Here is a 25754-nt window from a genome sequence, read left to right as displayed (position 1 = left end):
ATTACTACTCCATATTACATATTACTACTCCATATTACATGTTACTACTCCATGTTACTACTACATATTACTACTCCATATTACTACTCCATATTACTCCATATTACATATTACTACTCCATATTACATTTACTACTCCATATTACTACTCCATATTACATATTACTACTCCATATTACTACTCCATGTTACTACTCCATATTACTACTCCATATTACTACTCCATGTTACTACTCCATATTACTACTGCATGTTTACTACTCCATGTTACTACTCCATATTACTACTCCATATTACATATTACTACTCCATATTACATGTTACTACTCCATATTACTACTCCATATTACATATTACTACTCCATGTTACTACTCCATATTACATATTACTACTCCATATTACATATTACTAACTCCATATGACATATTACTACTCCATATACATATTACTACTCCATGTTACTACTCCATATTACATGTTACTACTCCATATTACATGTTACTACTCCATATTACAATGTTACTACTCCATGTTACTACTCCATATTACTACTCCATATTACATATTACTACTCCATATTACTGTTACTACTCCATGTTACTACTACATATTACTACTCCATATTACTACTCCATATTACTACTCCATATTACATATTACTACTCCATATTACATGTTACTACTCCATATTACTACTCCATATTACATATTACTACTCCATATTACTACTCCATGTTACTACTCCATATTACTACTCCATATTACTACTCCATATTACTACTCCATGTTACTACTCCATATTACTACTGCATGTTACTACTCCATGTTACTACTCCATATTACTACTCCATATTACATATTACTACTCCATATTACTACTCCATATTACATATTACTACTCCATGTTACTACTCCATATTACATGTTACTACTCCATATTACTACTCCATATTACATATTACTACTCCATGTTACTACTCCATATTACATATTACTACTCCATATTACATATTACTACTCCATATGACATATTACTACTCCATATTACATATTACTACTCCATGTTACTACTCCATATTACATATTACTACTCCATATTACTACTCCATATTACTACTCCATATGACATATTACTACTCCATATTACATATTACTACTCCATGTTACTACTCCATATTACATATTACTACTCCATGTTACTACTCCATGTTACTACTCCATGTTACTACTCCATATTACTACTCCATATTACTACTCCATATTACTACTCCATATTACTACTCCATATTACATATTACTACTCCATATTACTACTCCATATTACATATTACTACTCCATATTACTACTCCATATTACTACTCCATATACATGTTACTACTCCATATTACTACTCCATATTACATATTACTACTCCATATTACTACTCCATGTTACTACTCCATATTACTACTCCATGTTACTACTCCATATTACTACTCCATATTACTACTCCATATTACATGTTACTACTCCATATTACTACTCCATATTACATATTACTACTCCATATTACTACTCCATGTTACTACTCCATATTACTACTCCATGTTACTACTCCATATTACTACTCCATATTACATATTACTACTCCATATTACATATTACTACTCCATATTACTACTCCATATTACTACTCCATATTATTACTCCATATTACTACTCCATATTACATGTTACTACTCCATATTACTACTCCATATTACATATTACTACTCCATATTACTACTCCATGTTACTACTCCATATTACTACTCCATATTACTACTCCATATTACATATTACTACTCCATATTACTACTCCATATTACTACTCCATATTACATATTACTACTCCATATTACTACTCCATATTACATGTTACTACTCCATATTACTACTCCATATTACATATTACTACTGCATGTTACTACTCCATATTACTACACTATATTACATATTACTACTGCATGTTACTACTGCATAGTACTACTCCATATTACTACTCCATATTACATGTTACTACTCCATATTACATATTACTACTCCATATTACTACTCCATATTACTACTGCATGTTACTACTCCATATTACTACTCTATATTACATATTACTACTGCATGTTACTACTGCATATTACTACTCCATGTTACTACTCCATGTTACTACTTCATATTACTACTCCATGTTACTACTCCATATTACTACTCCATGTTACTACTTCATATTACTACTCCATGTTACTACTTCATATTACTACTCCATGTTACTACTCCATATTACTACTGCATGTTACTACTCCATATTACTACTGCATGTTACTACTCCATATTACTACTCCATGTTACTACTCCATGTTACTACTTCATATTACTACTCCATGTTACTACTCCATATTACTCCTCAATAATACGACTGCTGCCTCCCTCTGACACCGTAGAGCAGTAAGAACTCACAACAGAGACTGACCCAGTGTGTGCTCACCGATAGTGACAACGTTGTGAACAGAGTGCCCCATGGTGGCAGTGGGGTTATGGTGCATTCAGGAAGTATACAGACCTCTTGACATTTTCCACATTTTGTTACATTACAGCCTTATTCTAAAATTGATTTACATTAATTATTTTCCTCAATCTGCACACAATGCCCCATAATGACAAAGCAAAAACATTTTTTAGAAATGTTGGCCAATTTATTACAACAAAAAAAACAGAAATACCTTATTTACATAACTATTCAGACCCATTCAGACCCTTTGAGACAGGATTGTGTCGAGGCACAAATCTGGGGAAGGGTACCAAAACATTTCTGCAGCATTGAAGGTCCCCAAGAACACAGTGGCTTCCATCATTCTTAAATGGAAGAAGTTTGGAACCACCAAGACTCTTCCTAGAGCTGGCCGCCCGGCCAAACTGAGCAATCGGGAGAGAAGGGGCATGGTCGGGGAGGTGACCAAGAATCCGATGTTCACTCTGACAGAGCTCCAGTGTTCCTCTGTGGAGATGGGAGAACCTTCCAGAAGGACAACCATCTCTGCAGCACTCCACCAATCAGGCCTTTATGGGAGAGTGGCCAGATGGAAACCTCTCCTCAGTAAAAGGAACATGACAGCCCGCTGGGAGTTTTACCAAAAGGCACCTAAAGACTCTCAGACCATGAGAAACAAGATTCTCTGGTCTGGTGAAAACAAGATTGAACTCTTTGGCCTGAATGCCAAGTGTCACGTGTGGAGGAAACCTGGCACCATCCCTACGGTGAAGCATGGTGGTGGCAGCATCATGCTGTGGGGATGTTTTTCAGCGGCAGAGACTGGGAGACTAGTCAGGATGAAGGGAAAGATGAACGGAGCAAAGTACAGAGAGATACTTGATGAAAACCTGCTGCAGAGCGCTACTGTGTGTAGATTGAGGGGGGGGGGGGGGGGGGCTGTAACGTAATAAAATGTGGAAAAAAGTGAAGGGGTCTGAACACTTTCTGAATCCACTGTATGTGTGTGTCCTCCAGGCGTACGAGAGACGGTTCCTCCCATGAGCCCCTTGTTCCTAATGGAACTGTGTGTGTCCTCCAGGCGTACGAGAGACGGTCCCTCCCATGAGCCCCTTGTTCCTAATGGAACTGTGTGTGTCCTCCAGGCGTACGAGAGACGGTTCCTCCCATGAGCCCCTTGTTCCTAATGGAACTGTGTGTGTCCTCCAGGCGTACGAGAGACGGTCCCTCCCATGAGCCCCTTTTTCCTAATGGAACTGTGTGTGTCCTCCAGGCGTACGAGAGACGGTTCCCACCTGTCCCATGAGCCCCTTGTTCCTAATGGAACTGTGTGTGTCCTCCAGGCGTACGAGACACAGTTCCTCACCTGTCCCATGAGCCCCTTGTTCCTAATGGAACTGTGTGTGTCCTCCAGGCGTACGAGAGACAGTTCCTCCCATGAGCCCCTTGTTCCTAATGGAACTGTGTGTGTCCTCCAGGCGTACGAGAGACGGTCCCCCCACCTGTCCCATGATCGCCTTGTTCCTAATGGAACTGTGTGTGTCCTCCAGGCGTACGAGAGACTGTTTCTCCCATGAGCCCCTTGTTCCTAATGGAACTGTGTGTGTCCTCCAGGCGTACGAGAGACGGTTCCTCACCTGTCCCATGATCCCCTTGTTCCCCGGCAGAGAGGTGCTGAGTGACGTCACCGGTGATGACAGGTAACCCGTGTTGTAGAGCGGAGATGCAGAGTCAGAGTGGAAGCACCCCAATTCCTCAAAATGGTCAGGGGTCATCTCTTTTTCTCACACACACACACACACACACACACACACACACACACACACACACACACACACACACACACACACACACACACACACACTTATTTTGTATTGGGATTAAGTTCTTCAATAGTTCTCAATGTGTGGCGTTGTGGATAAATAATACTGAGGGATTGTAACTGTATGTGTGTGTATGTGTGTGTGTTGTAGGTTGTAGGTCATTCAGAAGAACGAACTGAGTTGGAGAGACCGAACTGGGGGCGGGGGACGGGGGCAGGGCGGGGGCGGGGTCCAGAGAGAGAGACAGAGGGAGAGAGAGAGTAGTTCGACTGATTTATTGATACATTGTTTCACGATTGATGAATTTATGGATAAATGTATTGCTCTTTAGGGTGAGGAGGGACCTGAGAGAGCTGATTGTTGTGTTAATGTATTAATTGATGGACTTATTGATTATTTATTGACGTATTGTTTGATGTATTGTTGAATTAATGTTTTGATTGATGTCATGTACCATCAGGAGGAGGTAATAGAGTTCTACCTGAAAGAGCTGATGTCAGACGGCGTGACCTCTTTCCCTCGCTGGATAACCTCTACCCCCAACCTTTAGCCTGAACTACCCCGGCCCCGCCCTGCTCCCGCCCCCTGGGTTCCACTGGCCAATCAAAAACCTCCGGTCTCAGAGAAAATCAGCAGCAGACACAGGGACACCTGAGGGTGAGAGGGATGGAAGGAGAGAGAGAGGGAGGGATGGAAGGAGAGAGAGAGGGAGGGATGGAAGGAGAGAGAGAGGGAGGGATGGAAGGAGAGAGAGAGGGAGGGATGGAAGGAGAGAGAGAGGGAGGGATGGAAGGAGAGAGAGAGGGAGGGATGGAAGGAGAGAGAGAGGGAGGGATGGAAGGAGAGAGAGAGGGAGGGATGGAAGGAGAGAGAGAGGGAGGGATGGAAGGAGAGAGGAAGGGAGGGATGGAAGGAAAGAGAGAGGGAGGGATGGAAGGAGAGAGAGAGGGAGGGATGGAAGGAGGGAGAGAGGGAGGGATGGAAGGAGAGAGGGAGGGATGGAAGGAGAGAGGGAGGGATGGAAGGAGAGAGGGAGGGATGGAAGGAGAGAGAGAGGGAGGGAGGGATGGAAGGAGAGAGAGAGGGAGGGAGGGATGGAAGGAGAGAGAGAGGGAGGGAGGGATGGAAGGAGAGAGAGAGGGAGGGAGGGATGGAAGGAGAGAGAGAGGGAGGGATGGAAGGAGAGAGAGAGAGAGGGAGGGATGGAAGGAGAGAGAGAGGGAGGGATGGAAGGAGAGAGGGAGGGAGGGATGGAAGGAGAGAGGAAGGGAGGGATGGAAGGAGAGAGGAAGGGAGGGATGGAAGGAGAGAGGAAGGGAGGGATGGAAGGAGAGAGAGGGGGAGGGATGGAAGGAGAGAGAGAGGGAGGGATGGAAGGAGAGAGAGAGGGAGGGATGGAAGGAAGGAGAGGGGAAGGGAGGGATGGAAGGAGAGGGGGGGAGGGAGGGATGGAAGGAGAGAGAGAGAGAGAGGGAGGGATGGAAGGAGAGAGGGAGGGAGGGATGGAAGGAGAGAGGGAGGGAGGGATGGAAGGAGAGAGGAAGGGAGGGATGGAAGGAGAGAGAGAGGGAGGGATGGAAGGAGAGAGAGAGGGAGGGATGGAAGGAAGGAGAGGGGAAGGGAGGGATGGAAGGAGAGGGGGGGAGGAGAGGTGCACCAGCCGTAACTCTTGATTGGCCTCTTCTCCCTCAAAGAACCATGGTGTCGTCTGACGTGTAGGTGATGAGTTGGAAGCAGAGTACATCGTGTTACCTGATTGATCTGTGTAGGGGACAAAGGGTTAATATTGGTTGAAGACCCGGAGACTCTGTGATCCCTCAAGGTCCCTGGTCTTTCTCGGTGTTCTCCACTAAGAAGCAGATGGACTCTGGAAGCAAGTGCTTTGCTGTAATGAATCTAGTGTGTCATTTATATCTGGGAAGGATGTGCTGAAACTAGAGGGTCTTAAACTCGGTAACCCAAAAGGGAGGTTACTTACCATGTGAGACTGTGCCGAGCGCTAGAAGGTTCTAATCACATTGTTGTTGTTGTTGAATAGCGTTTATGCTAATAACGCTGTAGCAGGGTTTCTGATTGGTGGAGGGGAGCGTAGGGGACAAATCGCTAAAACCTCTAAGCAATTAAATGTTTGGAACAACTTTTTAAAGTTTATATGACTTCTAATGTGTGAAGTTTTTTTTTTAAGGCTATATAGCTTCTTGCAGGTGTACGTATGTGTATGTGTGTGTGTGTGTGTGTGTGTGTGTGTGTGTGTGTGTGTGTGTGTGTGTGTGTGTGTGTGTTGCTCGACTCAATTCAAGGAACCGTTGCTCTATTTTCCTTCTAACGACCGTCTAGAGAGGTTCCTGTTGTTTTACGAGAACAACCCCCTGTTGCTACAGAGCGAGTCGACCCAATTCGGTACTTCTCCCCCAGTCTCGTCTCATCCTTCATAAAACATACCAAGATCACGTGTCTTGTATATGCTTGCATACGATAGTTTGACTGTAAAGGGCTGTTGTACTCCTGGTTTCATTAAGCCCTCGGCCAAACACCTCAGAAGTACATTCTGACCAGCTACGTTATTGAGGTAGTTTGACTGTAAAGGGCTGTTGTACTCCTGGTTTCATTAAGCCCTCGGCCAAACACCTCAGAAGTACATTCTGACCAGCTACGTTATTGAGGTAGTTTGACTGTAAAGGGCTGTTGTACTCCTGGTTTCATTAAGCCCTCGGCCGAACACCTCAGAAGTACATTCTGACCAGCTACGTTATTGAGGTAGTTTGACTGTAAAGGGCTGTTGTACTCCTGGTTTCATTAAGCCCTCGGCCAAACACCTCAGAAGTACATTCTGACCAGCTACGTTATTGAGGTAGTTTGACTGTAAAGGGCTGTTGTACTCCTGGTTTCATTAAGCCCTCGGCCAAACACCTCAGAAGTACATTCTGACCAGCTACGTTATTGAGGTAGTTTGACTGTAAAGGGCTGTTGTACTCCTGGTTTCATTAAGCCCTCGGCCAAACACCTCAGAAGTACATTCTGACCAGCTACGTTATTGAGGTAGTTTGACTGTAAAGGGCTGTTGTACTCCTGGTTTCATTAAGCCCTCAGCCAAACACCTCAGAAGTACATTCTGACCAGCTACGTTATTGCAATAATTAACTGATGAATAAAGTAGAATGATTTTGAATAAATAAAAGTCTCTCCTCATTGGGTAGAGTAATTCCACGACATCGGACTCCTATACAGGAGAGCGGTCTCATTCAGCTACGTAGCTGGCTAGATCATGCACACACCTTCAGCTACGTAGCTGGCTACAGAACACACACCTTCAGCTACGTAGCTGGCTACAGAACACACACCTTCAGCTACGTAGCTGGCTACAGAACACACCCCTTCAGCTACGAAGCTGGCTACAGAACACACCCCTTCAGCTATGTAGCTGGCTACAGAACACACCTTCAGCTATGTAGCTGGCTAAAGAACATACACCTTCAGCAACGTAGCTGGCTAAAGAACACACACCTTCAGCAACGTAGCTGGCTAAAGAACACACACCTTCAGCAACGTAGCTGGCTACAGAACACACACGTTCAGCTACGTAGCTGGCTACAGAACACACACCTTCAGCAACGTAGCTGGCTAAAGAACACACACCTTCAGCAACGTAGCTGGCTACAGAACACACCTTCAGCTACGTAGCTGGCTACAGAACACACACGTTCAGCTACGTAGCTGGCTACAGAACACACACGTTCAGCTACGTAGCTGGCTACAGAACACGAACCTTCAGCTACGTAGCTGGCTACAGAACACCCACCTTCAGCTACGTAGCTGGCTACAGAACACACATCTTCAGCTACGTAGCTGGCTACATCACGCACACACCTTCAGCTACGTAGCTGGCTACAGAACACACACCTTCAGCTACGTAGCTGGCTAAAGAACACACACAAAAGGCAAGGTACACTAACACACACACCTTCAGCTACGTAGCTGGCTACTTCACACACACACCTTCAGATACGTAGCTGGCTACATCACACACACACCTTCAGCTATGCACCTGGTTACAAATCAAACCGTAATTGTCACATGCACCAAATACAACAGGCGTTTTGGTAAGGGATTGTTTATCAATGATGACTAATTATGTATACATTTCAATCAGGACTGACTCATCAGAATACTATGATGTTACTGTGTATGTACTAATCAGAATACTATTATGTTACTGTATATGTACTAATCAGAATACTATTATGTTACTGTATATGTACTAATCAGAATACTATGATGTTACTGTATATGTACTAATCAGAATACTATTATGTTACTGTATATGTACTAATCAGAATACTACTATGTTACTGTATATGTACTAATCAGAATACTATGATGTTACTGTATAGATGTCTGAATTGTATTTTAATCCTAGTACTGAATATAATGTGTGTAATTATAATCAAGAATTAGAACAAAGACTGTCTGTTCCTTGTTAGAAACGAATGAACTTATCGTCAGACTGGCTAGAATGCTTATCTACACAGGGAGACCTTGGCCTGGTTGTAAATGATCTAAACCGATGAGGGAATGATGTAGGAAGGCCTGTGAACTATAATGACTTCATTTTCAGTTTATAACCTGTTGTAAATTGTATCATGTTCAGTACTCTCGCGAATAAACTCTATTGCCTTATTTTGAGACTGGTCTCCGCCCATTTTATGCAAATAAGTATCTTACAAATCCTTAGAAATGGGCGGAGTGTATTAATTGAATTGGTTAATAAATATATAGGAATTTAAATCCTCTAACAACCTTCCAGTGAAATGCTGACTGACAAGCCTTTAACCAACAATGTGGTTTAATTGTTTACCCCCCCCCCCCCCAACAATAGGAAATAAAAGTAACAAATACAGGACGCACACAAAGACACACACACACACCATCAGCTATGAACCTGGTTACAGGATGCACACAAAGATAAGGTACACCAACACACACACACACACACACACACACACACACACACACACACCATCAGCTATGAACCTGGTTACAGGATGCACACAAAGACACACACACACACACACACACATACACACACCATCAGCTATGAACCTGGTTACAGGATGCACACAAAGATAAGGTACACCAACACACACACACACACACACACACACACACACACACACCATCAGCTATGAACCTGGTTACAGGACGCACACAAAGACAAGGTACACCAACACACACACACACACACCATCAGCTATGAACCTGGTTACAGGACGCACACAAAGACAAGGTACACCAACACACACACACACACACACACACACACACACCATCAGCTATGAACCTGGTTACAGGACGCACACAAAGACACACCAACACACATACTAACCCTCCAACACACTGATCTACACAATCCAATTGAACTGTTTATTTGACAGGATCTTGACATTATAAGACAGTAAACTACTAGCTAGTATAGCAGGCTGTGAATAAAGACCTGAACCCCTGGCCTGGTCTCCCTCTCCCGTAGCTGGCGTCTGGAGAGGGGACACCTGACAAGGTAACGGTGACACTCCGCTGGGGACACCTGACAAGGTAACGGTGACACTCCGCTGGGGACACCTGACAAGGTAACGGTGACACTCCGCTGGGGACACCTGACAAGGTAACGGTGACCCTCCGCTGGGGACACCTGACAAGGTAACGGTGACCCTCCGCTGGGGACACCTGACAAGGTAACGGTGACACTCCGCTGGGGACACCTGACAAGGTAACGGTGACACTCCGCTGGGGACACCTGACAAGGTAACGGTGACACTCCGCTGGGGACACCTGACAAGGTAACGGTGACACTCCGCTGGGGACACCTGACAAGGTAACGGTGACCCTCCGCTGGGGACACCTGACAAGGTAACGGTGACCCTCCGCTGGGGACACCTGACAAGGTAACGGTGACACTCCGCTGGGGACACCTGACAAGGTAACGGTGACCCTCCGCTGGGGACACCTGACAAGGTAACGGTGACACTCCGCTAGGGACACCTGACAAGGTAACGGTGACCCTCCGCTGGGGACAGACTGGTTGAATCCACGCTGTTTCCACGTCATTTCAACAACGGAAATCTACGTGATGAAGTTTAATCAACATGGAGAACTGATTTCGAAAAGCTGATGTGACACGGTTCAAATACTTGTTGATTTTATTTTTTTATTTCACCTTTATTTAACCAGGTAGGCAAGTTGAGGAACAAGTTCTCATTTACAACTGCGACCTGGCAAAGATAAAGCAAAGCAGTTCGACAGATACAACAACACAGAGTCACACATGGAATAAACAATAAACAAGCCAATAACACAATAAACAAGTCAATGACGCAGTAGAAAAAAATCAAGTCTATATACAGTCTGTGCAAAAGGCATGAGGAGGTGGGCAATAAATAGGCCATGGGAGCGAAGATTTACAATTGAGCAGATTAACACTGGAGTGATAAACGAGCAGTTGATGATGTGCAAGTAGAGATACAGTTGGGCAAAAGAGCAGTAAAGTAAATAAAATGCAAACAGTATGGGGATGAGGTAGGTAGATTGGGTGGGCTATTTACCAATAGACTATGTACAGCTGCAGCGATCGGTTAGCTGCTCTGATAGTTGATGTTTAAAGTTGGTGAGGGAGATAAAAGTCTCCAACTTCAGCGATTTTTGCAATTCGTTCCAGTCACTGGCAGCAGAGATCTGGAAGGAAAGGCGGCCAAATGAGGTATTGGCTTTGGGGATGATCAGTGAGATACACCTGCTGGAGGGCGTGCTACGGGTGGGTGTTGCCATCGTGACCAGTGAACTGAGATAAGGCGGAGCTTTACCTAGCATGGACTTATAGATGACCTGGAGCCAGTGGGTCTGGTGACGAATATGTAGCGAGGGCCAGCCGACTAGAGCATACAGGTCGCAGGAGACGGGTGGCATAAGGTGATTTGGTAACAAAACAGATGGCACTGTGATAAACTGCATCCAGTTTGCTGAGTAGAGTATTGGAAGATATTTTGTAGATGACATCGCCGAAGTCGAGGATCGGTAAGATAGTAAAACTGACTAAGGTAAGTTTGGCGGCGTGAGTGAAGGAGGCTTTGTTGCGAAATAGGTTACTGAACCAGCAACAGGGCTGGTTACTGACCCAGCAACAGGGCTGGTTACTGACCCAGCAACAGGGCGGGTTACTGACCCAGCAACAGGGCGGGTTACTGACCCAGCAACAGGGCGGGTTACTGACCCAGCAACAGGGCGGGTTACTGACCCAGCAACAGGGCGGGTTACTGACCCAGCAACAGGGCGGGTTACTGACCCAGCAACAGGGCTGGTTACTGACCCAGCAACAGGGCTGGTTACTGACCCAGCAACAGGGCTGGTTACTGACCCAGCAACAGGGCTGGTTACTGTACCAGCAACAGGGCAGGTTACTGACCCAGCAACAGGGCTGGTTACTGACCCAGCAACAGGGCTGGTTACTGACCCAGCAACAGGGCTGGTTACTGACCCAGCAACAGGGCTGGTTACTGACCCAGCAACAGGGCTGGTTACTGACCCAGCAACAGGGCTGGTTACTGACCCAGCAACAGGGCTGGTTACTGACCCAGCAACAGGGCTGGTTACTGACCCAGCAACAGGGCTGGTTACTGACCCAGCAACAGGGCTGGTTACTGACCCAGCAACAGGGCAGGTTACTGACCCAGCAACAGGGCAGGTTACTGAACCAGCAACAGGGCTGGTTACTGAACCAGCAACAGGGCTGGTTACTGAACCAGCAACAGGGCTGGTTACTGAACCAGCAACAGGAAGTTATTCAGATGTATTGAACAGGTCTGGTTACTGAACCAGCAACAGGAAGTTATTCAGATGTATTGAACAGGTCTGGTTACTGAACCAGCAACAGGAAGTTATTCAGATGTATTGAACAGGTCTGGTTACTGAACCAGCAACAGGAAGTTATTCAGATGGATTGAACAGGTCTGGTTACTGAACCAGCAACAGGAAGTTATTCAGATGTATTGAACCAGCAACAGGAAGTTATCCAGATGTATTGAACCAGCAACAGGAAGTTATTCAAATGTATTGAACCAGCAACAGGAAGTTATTCTGTGTCCATGTTGACAAACCACAAAACAAAGGGACTTGTTCTCTTTAAAAAAATTAAAAACTAAATAACTTGTTTCATCTTAGATTTTTAAAAAAGCATCACGAGTCTCATTTCACGATTTGAATTTTTTATTAAATCACACATTCAAGAAAACAATAACGAAACTGAAATGAAACCATAACAGGTTTTCCCCAATGAAAGGACATCTAAGATGTGAAACTAATTCCCAGAGATCTGTGTCACTACAACTGAAACTAAACATCTTTTTTTTTTTTAAATTTAAGCTAAAATCTAATCTTGCTGTCCGGTAAGAGAGTCAGAACGAAAGACCTTTGGGTTAACCACTGTGAAGAAACTAGTTGTTTTAACTCCTGGGCCTATTAATCGTGATCAAGTAAAACTCCCGTCCCCTAGCAGTCCTGGTGTGTATCCACTAACAACTCAATGGAACCAAACAGAATCATAGGGAACGAAACAGACAGGGACTAACTTTCCTTTTTCACAATACTTTCAAAAACTTTCATTTTTTTTGTTGCAAAACATTTTCAGTTGCACAACGTTATGTCTATGTTATGTTATGTCTATGTTATGTTATGTTATGTCTATGTTATGTTATGTCTATGTTATGTTTAGTCATGTTATGTTATGTCTATGTTATGTTTAGTCATGTTATGTTATGTCTATGTTATGTCTATGTTATGTCTATGTTATGTCTATGTCTATGTTATGTCTATGTTATGTCTATGTTATGTCTATGTTATGTCTATGTTATGTTATGTCTATGTTATGTCTATGTTATGTTATGTTATGTTATGTCTATGTTATGTCTATGTTATGTTATGTTATGTCTATGTTATGTCTATGTTATGTCTATGTTATGTTATGTTATGTCTATGTTATGTCTATGTTATGTCTATGTTATGTCTATGTTATGTTATGTCTATGTTATGTCTATGTTATGTCTATGTTATGTTATGTTATGTCTATGTTATGTCTATGTTATGTCTATGTTATGTTATGTTATGTTATGTCTATGTTATGTCTATGTTATGTCTATGTTATGTCTATGTTATGTCTATGTTATGTTATGTTATGTCTATGTTATGTCTATGTTATGTTAGTCATGTTATGTTATGTCTATGTTATGTCATGTTATGTCTATGTTATGTCTATGTTATGTTAGTCATGTTATGTTATGTCTATGTTATGTTAGTCATGTTATGTTATGTCTATGTTATGTCTATGTTATGTTAGTCATGTTATGTTATGTCTATGTTATGTCATGTTATGTCTATGTTATGTCTATGTTATGTCTATGTTATGTCTATGTTATGTTAGTCATGTTATGTTATGTTATGTCTATGTTATGTCATGTTATGTCTATGTTATGTCTATGTTATGTCTATGTTATGTCTATGTTATGTTAGTCATGTTATGTTATGTTATGTCTATGTTATGTCATGTTATGTCTATGTTATGTCATGTTATGTCTATGTTATGTCTATGTCATGTTATGTTATGTCTATGTTATGTTATGTTATGTCTATGTTATGTCTATGTTATGTCTATGTTATGTCATGTTATGTCTATGTTATGTCTATGTCATGTTATGTTATGTCTATGTTATGTTATGTCTATGTTATGTCTATGTTATGTCTATGTTATGTCTATGTTATGTCTATGTTATGTTATGTTATGTCTATGTTATGTCTATGGCCTAAAAATGTTTCACTACAGCGTGGCACTAAAGAATTATAGCACCCAGATCAGTTTAAACTCCAGTCCTTACTGTTTGTTCTCATGTTGTGCGAACTGGACCCACTGGTTCCAGTTGTTTTCATGGGGTAAAACCTGTCCTAGACGCAGACAGCAGTCGATGGTCGGCTCATAGAACACAGTGGTCGTCTCAGCGGGTCTGACCCCCGTCTCCTCCAGCCTCACCCCCGTCTCCTCCAGCCTCACCCCCGTCTCCTCCAGCCTCACCCCCGTCTCCTCCAGCCTCACCCCCGTCTCCTCCAGCCTCACCCCCGTCTCCTCCAGCCTCACCCCCGTCTCCTCCAGCCTCACCCCCGTCTCCTCCAGCCTCACCCCCGTCTCCTCCAGCCTCACCCCCGTCTCTCCCTCTCTCTCCTCCCCCACCATGAGGACGGCGGCTGGACGGGAGAAGAGGGAGGGTTTGGGACGTCTGGTCACGTACTTCTTCTTGATACAGCCCAACTCAACGAGGGCCTGAGGGGAGGAGAGAGGAGGAGCAGAGGAGGGACGGGGAGAGGAGCAGGAGAGGAGGGACGGGGAGAGGAGCAGGAGAGGAGGGACGGGGAGAGGAGCAGGAGAGGGGGGAGAGGAGAGGAGCAAGTGCCTTTTAAGGAGCGGGTGCTTAGTTACATTACATTACTTACCTTTCCTCTGTTGTATTTAATTATCTTTCACCATTTTAAATGCAACAAATTGCCATTCAAAAATAACTATTTTCTAATGAACTCAACCTTGAAGTCAATGATCAGCTGATCTAGTCTACATCCCAGCTGATCTAGTCTACATCCCAGCTGATCTAGCCTACATCCCCGATGATCAGCTGATCTAGCCTACATCCCAGCTGATCTAGCCTACATCCCAGCTGATCTAGCCTACATCCCAGCTGATCTAGCCTACATCCCAGCTGATCTAGCCTACATCCCAGCTGATCTAGTCTACATGCCAGCTGATCTAGCCTACATCCCCGATGATCAGCTGATCTAGCCTACATCCCCGATGATCAGCTGATCTAGCCTACATCCCAGCTGATCTAGCCTACATCCCCAGCTGATCTAGCCTACATCCCCAGCTGATCTAGCCTACATCCCAGCTGATCTAGTCTACATCCCAGCTGATCTAGCCTACATCCCCGATGATCAGCTGATCTAGCCTACATCCCCGATGATCAGCTGATCTAGCCTACATCCCAGCTGATCTAGTCTACATCCCAGCTGATCTAGCCTACATCCCCGATGATCAGCTGATCTAGCCTACATCCCAGCTGATCTAGCCTACATCCCAGCTGATCTAGTCTACATCCCAGCTGATCTAGTCTACATCCCAGCTGATCTAGTCTACATCCCAGCTGATCTAGCCTACATCCCAGCTGATCTAGCCTACATCCCAGCTGATCTAGTCTACATCCCAGCTGATCTAGCCTACATCCCAGCTGATCTAGCCTACATCCCCGATGATCAGCTGATTTAGTCTACATCCCAGCTGATCTAGCCTACATCCCCGATGATCAGCTGATCTAGCCTACATCCCCGATGATCAGCTGATCTAGCCTACATCCCAGCTGATCTAGTCTACATCCCAGCTGATCTAGCCTACATCCCCGATGATCAGCTGATCTAGCCTACATCCCAGCTGATCTAGCCTACATCCCAGCTGATCTAGTCTACATCCCAGCTGATCTAGTCTACATCCCAGCTGATCTAGCCTACATCCCAGCTGATCTAGCCTACATCCCAGCTGATCTAGTCTACATCCCAGCTGATTTAGTCTACATCCCAGCTGATCTAGCCTACATCCCAGCTGATCTAGCCTACATCCCCGATGATCAGCTGATCTAGCCTACATCCCCGATGATCAGCTGATCTAGTCTACATCCCCGATGATCAGCTGATCTAGCCTACATCCCCGATGATCAGCTGATCTAGTCTAGATCCCCGATGATCAGCTGAAATGGAATGAGGTTTAATATTGGGGAATGCTGTTGAATGGAATGAGGTTTAATATTGGGGAATGCTGTTGAATGGAATGAGGTTTAATATTGGGGAATGCTGTTGAATGGAATGAGGTTTAATATTGGGGAATGCTGTTGAATGGAATGAGGTTTAATATTGGGGAATGCTGTTGAATGGAATGAGGTTTAATATTGGGGAATGCTGTTGAATGGAATGAGGTTTAATATTGGGGAATGCTGTTGAATGGAATGAGGTTTAATATTGGGGAATGCTGTTGAATGGAATGAGGTTTAATTTTTGGGGAATGCTGTTGAATGGAATGAGGTTTAATATTGGGGAATAATGTTGAATGGAATGAGGTTTAATATTGGGGAATAATGTTGAATGGAATGAGGTTGAATTTTTGGGGAATGCTGTTGAATGGAATGAGGTAACATTTTTGGGAATGCTGTTGAATGGAATGAGGTTTAATATTGGGGAATGCTGTTGAATGGAATGAGGTTTAATATTTGGGGAATGCTGTTGAATGGAATGAGGTTTAATATTTGGGGAATGCTGTTGAATGGAATGAGGTTTAATATTTGGGGAATGCTGTTGAATGGAATGAGGTTTAATATTTGGGGAATGCTGTTGAATGGAATGAGGTTTAATATTTGGGGAATGCTGTTGAATGGAATGAGGTTTAATATTTGGGGAATGCTGTTGAATGGAATGAGGTTTAATATTGGGGAATGCTGTTGAATGGAATGAGGTTTAATATTTGGGGAATGCTGTTGAATGGAATGAGGTTTAATATTTGGGGAATGCTGTTGAATGGAATGAGGTTTAATATTTGGGGAATGCTGTTGAATGGAATGAGGTTTAATATTTGGGGAATGCTGTTGAATGGAATGAGGTTTAATATTTGGGGAATGCTGTTGAATGGAATGAGGTTTAATATTTGGGGAATGCTGTTGAATGGAATGACGGTATAATATTTGTATATATATGTTTAGCAGCTGCCCCACCAAAGGTCTGTGCACGGCCCTGGTGTGGTCATCATTCCTACCTGCACGAGGTCCAGTACCACCACTGGCTGCAAGACCCCTCTGTAGTGTTCCAGTAAGACGTGTTCTGGTAAACCGGGCCGGGTCATGATGTGGTAGAGGACAGCGTCCAGCATGCCTTTACACACCGGCCTGTTCAGACTGCCGTCCACGATACGCCACGGACGACTGACGAACGACACGTCACACACGCCGCCGCTGTCGTCCTCTTCCTCGCGCAGTCCGCTGGCTTCACCATCCTCTTCCTCGGCTAGAGATGAAAATGGCTTCTTGCCGTCGCCCTCTGAGGAAAATAAAAAACACGATGAAACAAACCGGTGAACAGATCGGGGGTCAGCTGTAGTCTGGTTAACGGGGGTCAGCTGTAGTCTGGATTAACGGGGTCAGCTGTAGTCTGGTTAACGGGGTCAGCTGTAGTCTGGTTAACGGGGGTCAGCTGTAGTCTGGTTAACGGGGTCAGCTGTAGTCTGGTTAACGGGGTCAGCTGTAGTCTGGTTAACGGGGTCAGCTGTAGTCTGGTTAACGGGGTCAGCTGTAGTCTGGTTAACGGGGTCAGCTGTAGTCTGGTTAACGGGGTCAGCTGTAGTCTGGTTAACGGGGGTCAGCTGTAGTCTGGTTAATGGGGGTCAGCTGTAGTCTGGTTAACGGGGACAGCTGTAGTCTGGTTAACAGGGTCAGCTGTAGTCTGGTTAACAGGGTCAGCTGTAGTCTGGTTAACAGGGTCAGCTGTAGTCTGGTTAACGGGGGTCAGCTGTAGTCTGGTTAACGGGGTCAGCTGTAGTCTAGTTAACTGGGTCAGCTGTAGTCTGGTTAACGGGGTCAGATGTAGTCTGGTTAACGGGGTCAGCTGTAGTCTGGTTAATGGGGGTCTGCAGTAGTCTGGTTAACGGGGTCAGCTGTAGTCTAGTTAACTGGGTCAGCTGTAGTCTAGTTAACTGGGTCAGCTGTAGTCTGGTTAATGGGGGTCAGCTGTAGTCTAGTTAACTGGGTCAGCTGTAGTCTAGTTAACTGGGTCAGCTGTAGTCTGGTTAACAGGGTCAGCTGTAGTCTGGTTAACGGGGGTCAGCTATAGTCTAGTTAACTGGGACAGATGTAGTCTGGTTAATGGGGGTCAGCTGTAGTCTAGTTAACTGGGTCAGCTGTAGTCTGGTTAACGGGGTCAGCTGTAGTCTGGTTAACGGGGTCAGCTGTAGTCTAGTTAACGGGGTCAGCTGTAGTCTGGTTAACGGGGTCAGCTGTAGTCTGGTTAATGGGGTCAGCTGTAGTCTGGTTAACGGGGGTCTGCTGTAGTCTGGTTAACGGGGGTCAGCTGTAGTCTGGTTAACGGGGGTCAGCTGTAGTCTGGTTAACGGGGGTCAGCTGTAGTCTGGTTAACGGGGGTCAGCTGTAGTCTGGTTAACGGGGTCAGCTGTAGTTTGGTTAACGGGGTCAGCTGTAGTCTAGTTAACTGGGTCAGCTGTAGTCTGGTTAACGGGGTCAGCTGTAGTCTGGTTAACGAGGTCAGTTGTAGTCTGGTTAACGGGGTCAGCTGTAGTCTGGTTAACAGGGGTCAGCTGTAGTCTGGTTAACGGAGGTCAGTTGTAGTCTAGTTAACGGGGTCAGCTGTAGTCTGGTTAACAGGGTCAGTTGTAGTCTGGTTAACGGGGTCAGCTGTAGTCTGGTTAATGGAGGTCAGTTGTAGTCTGGTTAACGGGGGTCAGTTGTAGTCTGGTTAACGGGGGTCAGTTGTAGTCTGGTTAACAGGGGTCAGCTGTAGTCTGGTTAACGGGGGTCAGTTGTAGTCTGGTTAACGGGGTCAGCTGTAGTCTGGTTAATGGGGTCAGCTGTAGTCTGGTTAACGGGGTCAGCTGTAGTCTCACCTGTGCTCTGTTCTGTCTCAATGGTAGATGATGGTTCCTCTTGTACCCTCTCTTCTTCTTTCTCTTCCTCCTCCTCTCTCCTCTTCATCCATCTCTCCTCTGCAGTCTCGTTCCTGTCTTTCTCTTCAGGCTGCATCTTCTTCCTCTCCTCCTCCTCCTCCTCTTCCTCCGGTGTCTCCTCTCTCTCCTCCTCCTCCTCCGGTGTCTCCTCCCTCTTCTCAACCTCCTCTTCCACCATCAGCGTTTCTCTTCTCCCTCTCTTACTACGTGGTTCCTGCTCTCTGGGGACCACCATTCTTCTCTTGCGGAGGAGGGGGTTGTGGTGCTTTCTGTCTCCAAAGGCAGAGGCTCCTCGCTGGGCTTGGTGTGGCCGGTCTCTCTGCCTCTCTGTGGAGGTCAGTAGCCAGGGCTCAGCGTGACTCAGTAACACCAGACGCACTGAGCTCCCTCCCACCTCCAACACCAGCTCTTCCTCCAGCAAGTCCTACAGCCAATCACAGAGGAGAAAATTGACACATGAACCAATCACAGAGCAGAGGTACCTGTATGTTGTGTTTCAGTGTGTTTCAGTGTGTCTCTACCTGTATGTTCTGTTTCAGTGTGTCTCTACCTGTATGTTCTGTTTCAGTGTGTTTCAGTGTGTTTCAGTGTGTCTCTACCTGTACGTTCTGTTTCAGTGTGTCTCTACCTGTATGTTCTGTTTCAGTGTGTTTCAGTGTGTTTTCAGTGTGTCTACCTGTACGTTCTGTTTCAGTGTGTCTCTACCTGTATGTTCTGTTTCAGTGTGTCTCTACCTGTACGTTCTGTTTCAGTGTGTCTCTACCTGTATGTTCTGTTTCAGTGTGTCTCTACCTGTATGTTCTGTTTCAGTGTGTCTCTACCTGTACGTTCTGTTTCAGTGTGTCTCTACCTGTATGTTCTGTTTCAGTGTGTCTCTACCTGTACGTTGTGTTTCAGTGTGTCTCTACCTGTATGTTGTGTTTCAGTGTGTCTCTACCTGTACGTTCTGTTTCAGTGTGTCTACCTGTATGTTCTGTTTCAGTGTGTCTCTACCTGTACGTTCTGTTTCAGTGTGTCTACCTGTATGTTCTGTTTCAGTGTGTCTCTACCTGTACGTTCTGTTTCAGTGTGTCTCTACCTGTACGTTCTGTTCAGTGTGTCTCTACCTGTACGTTCTGTTTCAGTGTGTCTCTACCTGTACGTTCTGTTTCAGTGTGTCTCTACCTGTATGTTCTGTTTCAGTGTGTCTCTACCTGTATGTTCTGTTTCAGTGTGTCTCTACCTGTATGTTCTGTTTCAGTGTGTTTCAGTGTGTCTCTACCTGTACGTTCTGTTTCAGTGTGTCTCTACCTGTACGTTCTGTTTCAGTGTGTCTACCTGTACGTTCTGTTTCAGTGTGTTTCAGTGTGTCTCTACCTGTACGTTCTGTTTCAGTGTGTTTCAGTGTGTCTCTACCTGTATGTTCTGTTTCAGTGTGTTTCAGTGTGTCTCTACCTGTACGTTCTGTTTCAGTGTGTTTCAGTGTGTCTCTACCTGTATGTTCTGTTTCAGTGTGTCTCTACCTGTATGTTCTGTTTCAGTGTGTCTCTACCTGTATGTTCTGTTTCAGTGTGTCTCTACCTGTACGTTCTGTTTCAGTGTGTCTACCTGTACGTTCTGTTTCAGTGTGTCTCTACCTGTATGTTCTGTTTCAGTGTGTCTCTACCTGTATGTTCTGTTTCAGTGTGTCTCTACCTGTATGTTCTGTTTCAGTGTGTCTCTACCTGTATGTTCTGTTTCAGTGTGTTTCAGTGTGTCTCTACCTGTATGTTCTGTTTCAGTGTGTTTCAGTGTGTCTCTACCTGTATGTTCTGTTTCAGTGTGTCTCTACCTGTATGTTCTGTTTCAGTGTGTCTCTACCTGTATGTTCTGTTTCAGTGTGTCTCTACCTGTATGTACCGCTGCAGACCTCTGGTACGCCCGTCTCTCGGGTCGGCCAGGTGTGTGTGTGATGTCACCAGGTCCCGCCTGTCCAATCCGAAGGCTCCGTGTCTCTCCAGCGTTGCTCTGAGCTCTGCCACAGCACCAATGTCCTCTGGGCTATACCCTCTCTGAGTCACCAGACGCCCCTCACACACCTCTACGGAGGAGGAGGGGGAGAAGGGGAGGGGGGAGGAGGAGGGAGAGGAGGAGGAGGAGGGATGGGCTCTGAGGGAATGGGAGAGTAAAGAGGGGAGGAGAGAGGGACCGTGTCTGGAGAAGTCTATGGGAGGAGAGTCTGAGAGGAGGAGAGAGAGATGAGGGAGGGGAAGAGAGAGATGAGGGAGGGGAAGAGAGATGAGGGAGAGAGGAGGAAGAGAGATTAGGGAGAGAGGAGGGAGAGAGGAGGAAGAGAGATTAGGGAGAGAGGAGGGAGGGGGAGAGAGATGAGGGAGAGAGGAGGGTGAGGGGAGGGGGGAGAGAGGAGGGAGGGGGAAGAGAGAGATGAGGGAGGAGAGGAGGGTGAGGGAGGGGGGAGAGAGGAGGGAGGGGGGGGGAGAGAGGAGGGAGGGGGAAGAGAGAGATGAGGGCGAGGGAGGGAAGAGAGAGATGAGGGCGAGGGGAGGGAAGAGAGAGATGAGGGCGAGGGGAGGGAAGAGAGAGATGAGGGCGAGGGGAGGGAAGAGAAGAGAGAGATGAGGGCGATGGGGGGAGGGAAGAGAGAGATGAGGGCGAGGGGAGGGCGAGGGAGGGGAAGAGAGAGATGAGGGCGAGGGAGGGGAAGAGAGAGATGAGGGCGAGGGAGGGGAAGAGAGAGATGAGGGAGAGAGGAGGGCGAGGGGAGGGGAGAGAGAGATGAGGGAGAGAGGAAGGCGAGAGAGAGAGAGAATTCTTATGTGTTGTGTGTGTGTTTAGGTGTGTACCTACCCTGGGTAATAAACAGTGTGTGTACAGGTGTGTGTACCTACCCTGGGTAATAAACAGTGTGTGTACAGGTGTGTGTACCTACCCTGGGTAGTAAACAGTGTGTGTACAGGTGTGTGTACCTACCCTGGGTAGTAAACAGTGTGTGTACAGGTGTGTGTACCTACCCTGGGTAGTAAACAGTGTGTGTACAGGTGTGTGTCGTAGATGTAGTCTCATGGTGCACGATTCCACCACGATACTATCGTTGGTGTTGAGGTTTCGGAGGTTGACGATCCCGGGTACGCAGTATCCACGCATCATCAGGTACTTGGTGTGGGACGCCTTGTGAGCCCTCACCTCGATCCGACTCCGCCCCTCGTTCTCCTCTTCATCATCATCATCCTCAGCCAGCACTGAGATACTGAGAGAAGAGACAAAGAGAGAGAGAGACAGACGGGGTAGAGAGAGAGAGAGAGAGAGAGAGAGAGACAGATGGGGGCGGAGAGAGAGAGAGAGAGAGACAGACGGGGGTGGAGAGAGAGAGAGACCGACGGGGGCGGAGAGGAGAGAGAGAGACAGACGGGGCGGAGAGAGAGAGAGACAGACGGGGCGGAGAGAGAGAGAGAGAGAGAGAGAGACAGACGGGGGCAGAGAGAGAGAGAGAGACAGGCGGGGCGGAAGAGAGAGAGAGACAAGATGGGGCGGAGAGGAGACACAGACGGCGGAGAGAGAGAGAGACAGACAGGGGCAGAGAGACAGACGGGGGCAGAGAGACACAGACAGGGCAGAGAGACCACAGACAGGGGCAGAGAGACACAGACAGGGGCAGAGAGACACAGACAGGGGCAGAGAGACACAGACGGGGGCCAGAGAGACACAGACGGGGCAGAGAGACAGACGGGGGCAGATGAGACAGACGGGGCAGAGAGCACAGACGGGGGCAGCCAGAGAGCAGACGGGGCAGAAGAGACGACAGCGGGCAAGAGAGACAGACGCGGGGCAGAAGACGACCCCAGACAGGGGCAGAGGAGAGACACAGGGACAGGGGCAGAAGACACAGACTGGGGCGAGAGAGCAGACCAGACAGGGGCAATGAGAGACAACAGACAAGGCATGAGACGAGACATACCAGGAAGAGAGACACCCAGACAGGGCAAGAGGACACAGACAGGGGCAGGCAGAGACACAGACACGGGAGCGAGAGAAACAGACAGGGGACAGGCAGAGGGACAGACAGGGGCAGAGGACACAGACAGGGCAGAGAGACACAGACAGGGGCAGAGAGACACCAGACAGGGGCAGAGAGACACAGACAGGGGCGAGAGACACAGACAGGGGCAGAGAGACACAGACAGGGGCAGAGAGACACAGACAGGGGCAGAGAGACAGACAGGGGCAGAGAGACAGACAGGGGCAGAGAGACAGACAGGGCGTCAGTAAATATGAGAATATGGAACAACACAATATGGACCTCCACCACTTATTTATTTGGACTGGGAAGATGAAACTTGGAATTTGTCTCTATACTCCGGCATTGGCGTCTCTATACTCCGGCATGCGTCTCTATACTCCGGCATGGCGTCTCTATACTCCGGCATGGCGTCTCTATACTCCGGCATGGCGTCTCTATACTCCGGCATGGCGTCTCTATACTCCGGCATGGCGTCTCTATACTCCGGCATGGCGTCTCTATACTCCGGCATGGCGTCTCTATACTCCAGCATGGCGTCTCTATACTCCAATAATATGGATCTGGGGCTATAGGGGACTGGGGCTATAGGGGACTGTATAATAATATGGATCTGGGGCTATAGGGGACTGTATAATAATATGGATCTGGGGCTATAGGGGACAGTATAATAATATGGATCTGGGGCTATAGGGGACTGTATAATAACATGGATCTGGGGCTATAGGGGACTGTCTAATAATATGGATCTGGGGCTATAGGGGACTGTATAATAATCTGGATCTGGGGCTATAGGGGACTGGGGCTATAGGGGACTGTATAATAATCTGGATCTGGGGCTATAGGGGACTGGGGCTATAGGGGGACTTGTATAATAACATGGATCTGGGGCTATAGGGGACAGTATAATAATATGGATCTGGGGCTATAGGGGACTGTATAATAACATGGATCTGGGGCTATAGGGGACTGGATAATAATCTGGATCTGGGACTACATGAGAAAAACTAATTTGGAGAAACAACTTTTCATTTTAGACAGAGAGAAAGAAGGAGCGCCAGAGAAACGGTGTGTAGTTGTGTAAGTGCAGGTGTGTGTGTACCTCTTAACCACCTCATTGTCCACCATGGTGCTGTCCAACACCACTATGTGTTCAGGTATGGAGACGTGGACTGACAGCAGACCCAGAGTCATCAGACTGAGACAGGCCAGAGTGGCGCCCCCCGGGGACTCCAGGGAGAACTGCAACATCTGGAGAACGCGTGATTTAACTAACGGAAAATTTATGAACTACGTTATCTTATACAGGTGATCTCATTAAAACCCAATTAAACAGTGTGTGAACTGAACAGAGGAATCAGCATCAGAGCTAGAACAAAGTACATACAGTGCCTTGCGAAAGTATTCCGCCCCCTTGAACTTTGCGACCTTTTGAAAAAATTTGCGCGCCCAATTTTTCAGTTTTTGATTTGTTAAAAAGTTTGAAATATCCAATAAATGTCGTTCCACTTCATGTTTGTGTCCCACTTGTTGTTGATTCTTCACAAAAAAATACAGTTTTATACCTTTATGTTTGAAGCCTGAAATGTGGCAAAAGGTTGCAAAGTTCAAGGGGGCCGAATACTTTCGCAAGGCACTGTATGAAGACTGTTGCTGCTATGTTTAGGAAGTGGCACTGGCATTTTCAGCTTTGTAGAGGAAACATTTCACTCTCAAATACTACAAACCACAAGGGAACTAAAACCCACCTCCGTGAAATCCAGAGGGAGAGAGGGTCAAGGCCGGGTGCTGTCCCCGACTCCGGCTCCTCCGTCTGGGTGAGAGGACAGGAGGCAGGGTCCCCGGAGGTAGACTCAACTCCATGGACGGTAAAGACGAGACCTGTTCTTCCGCTTGGTTGTGGGCCGCGTTGTCCTCGTTCTCCTCCAATTGCTCGTTCTCTGTCTTCTTCCCTCTGTCTTCTGTCTCCATATCTTCATCTTTCTCTTTTTCTCTTTCCTTATCCTTCTCACTTCTCTCCTCCCCTCGCTCTTTCTCCGTGCCCACCTCCCCTCTCCATGCATGCCCACCTCCCCTCTCTCCATGCCCCACCTCCCTCTCTCCATGCTCTCCCTCTTCTCCGTGCCCACCTCCCCTCTCTCCGTGCCCACCGCCCCTCTCTCCGTGCCCACCTCCCCTCTCTCCGTGCCCACCTCCCCTCTCTCCGTGCCCACCTCCCCTCTCTCCGTGCCCACCGCCCCTCTCTCCGTGCCACCTCCCCTCTCTCCGTGCCCACCTCCCCTCTCTCTCCGTGCCACCTCCCTCTCTCCGTGCCACCCGCCCCTCTCTCCGTGCCCAACTCCCCTCTCTCCGTGCCCACCGCCCCTCTCTCCGTGCCCACCGCCCCTCTCTCCGTGCCCAACTCCCCTCTCTCCATGCCCAACTCCCCTCTCTCCATGCCAACTCCCCTCTCTCCATGCTCTCCCTCTTCTCCATGCTCTCCCTCTTCTCCTTCTCCTTTCCTTCGTGTATGAGGACCGTGGAAGGGTGGTTGTCTCCAAGTCCCATTCTCACTCAAGGCCTGCATGAATCAAACACCTCTGTACACAGACCCGTGGGCAGACGCCATGTAAAACACCTACAGAAGGGAGAGAGTGGG

At 46.7% G+C, this 25754-nt stretch overlaps 1 protein-coding gene and 1 long non-coding RNA gene across 2 annotated transcripts in view; both read right to left on the bottom strand.

Annotated features, from left to right (window-relative positions):
• Window positions 1-5971: 5971 nt before the first annotated feature.
• On the bottom strand, window positions 5972-24902 carry LOC116365846 (general transcription factor 3C polypeptide 1). Its single transcript, XM_031818240.1, has 8 exons — window positions 24865-24902; window positions 24219-24367; window positions 22113-22348; window positions 20991-21319; window positions 19063-19546; window positions 17206-17486; window positions 14243-14682; window positions 5972-6089 (listed from the first exon to the last, which is right to left on the bottom strand). The coding sequence occupies exons 2-8, from the start codon at window positions 24365-24367 to the stop codon at window positions 6077-6079; spliced, it is 1932 nt and encodes a 643-aa protein (XP_031674100.1). The 5' UTR covers window positions 24865-24902; the 3' UTR covers window positions 5972-6076.
• Window positions 24903-25528: 626 nt separating this feature from the next.
• Window positions 25529-25754, bottom strand: part of LOC116365845 (uncharacterized) — a 3839-nt gene continuing 3613 nt past the window's right edge. The window contains exon 4 of the long non-coding RNA XR_004208196.1: window positions 25529-25733. This is a non-coding gene — a long non-coding RNA (uncharacterized LOC116365845). The remainder of the gene's footprint in view (window positions 25734-25754) is intronic.

The sequence above is a fragment of the Oncorhynchus kisutch genome, unplaced genomic scaffold (genome assembly GCF_002021735.2).
Source record: "Oncorhynchus kisutch isolate 150728-3 unplaced genomic scaffold, Okis_V2 scaffold1306, whole genome shotgun sequence".
Taxonomy (NCBI): domain Eukaryota; kingdom Metazoa; phylum Chordata; class Actinopteri; order Salmoniformes; family Salmonidae; genus Oncorhynchus; species Oncorhynchus kisutch.
The sequence above is the reverse complement of the archived record's forward strand: the minus strand, read 5'-3'. Positions and strand labels throughout refer to the sequence as shown.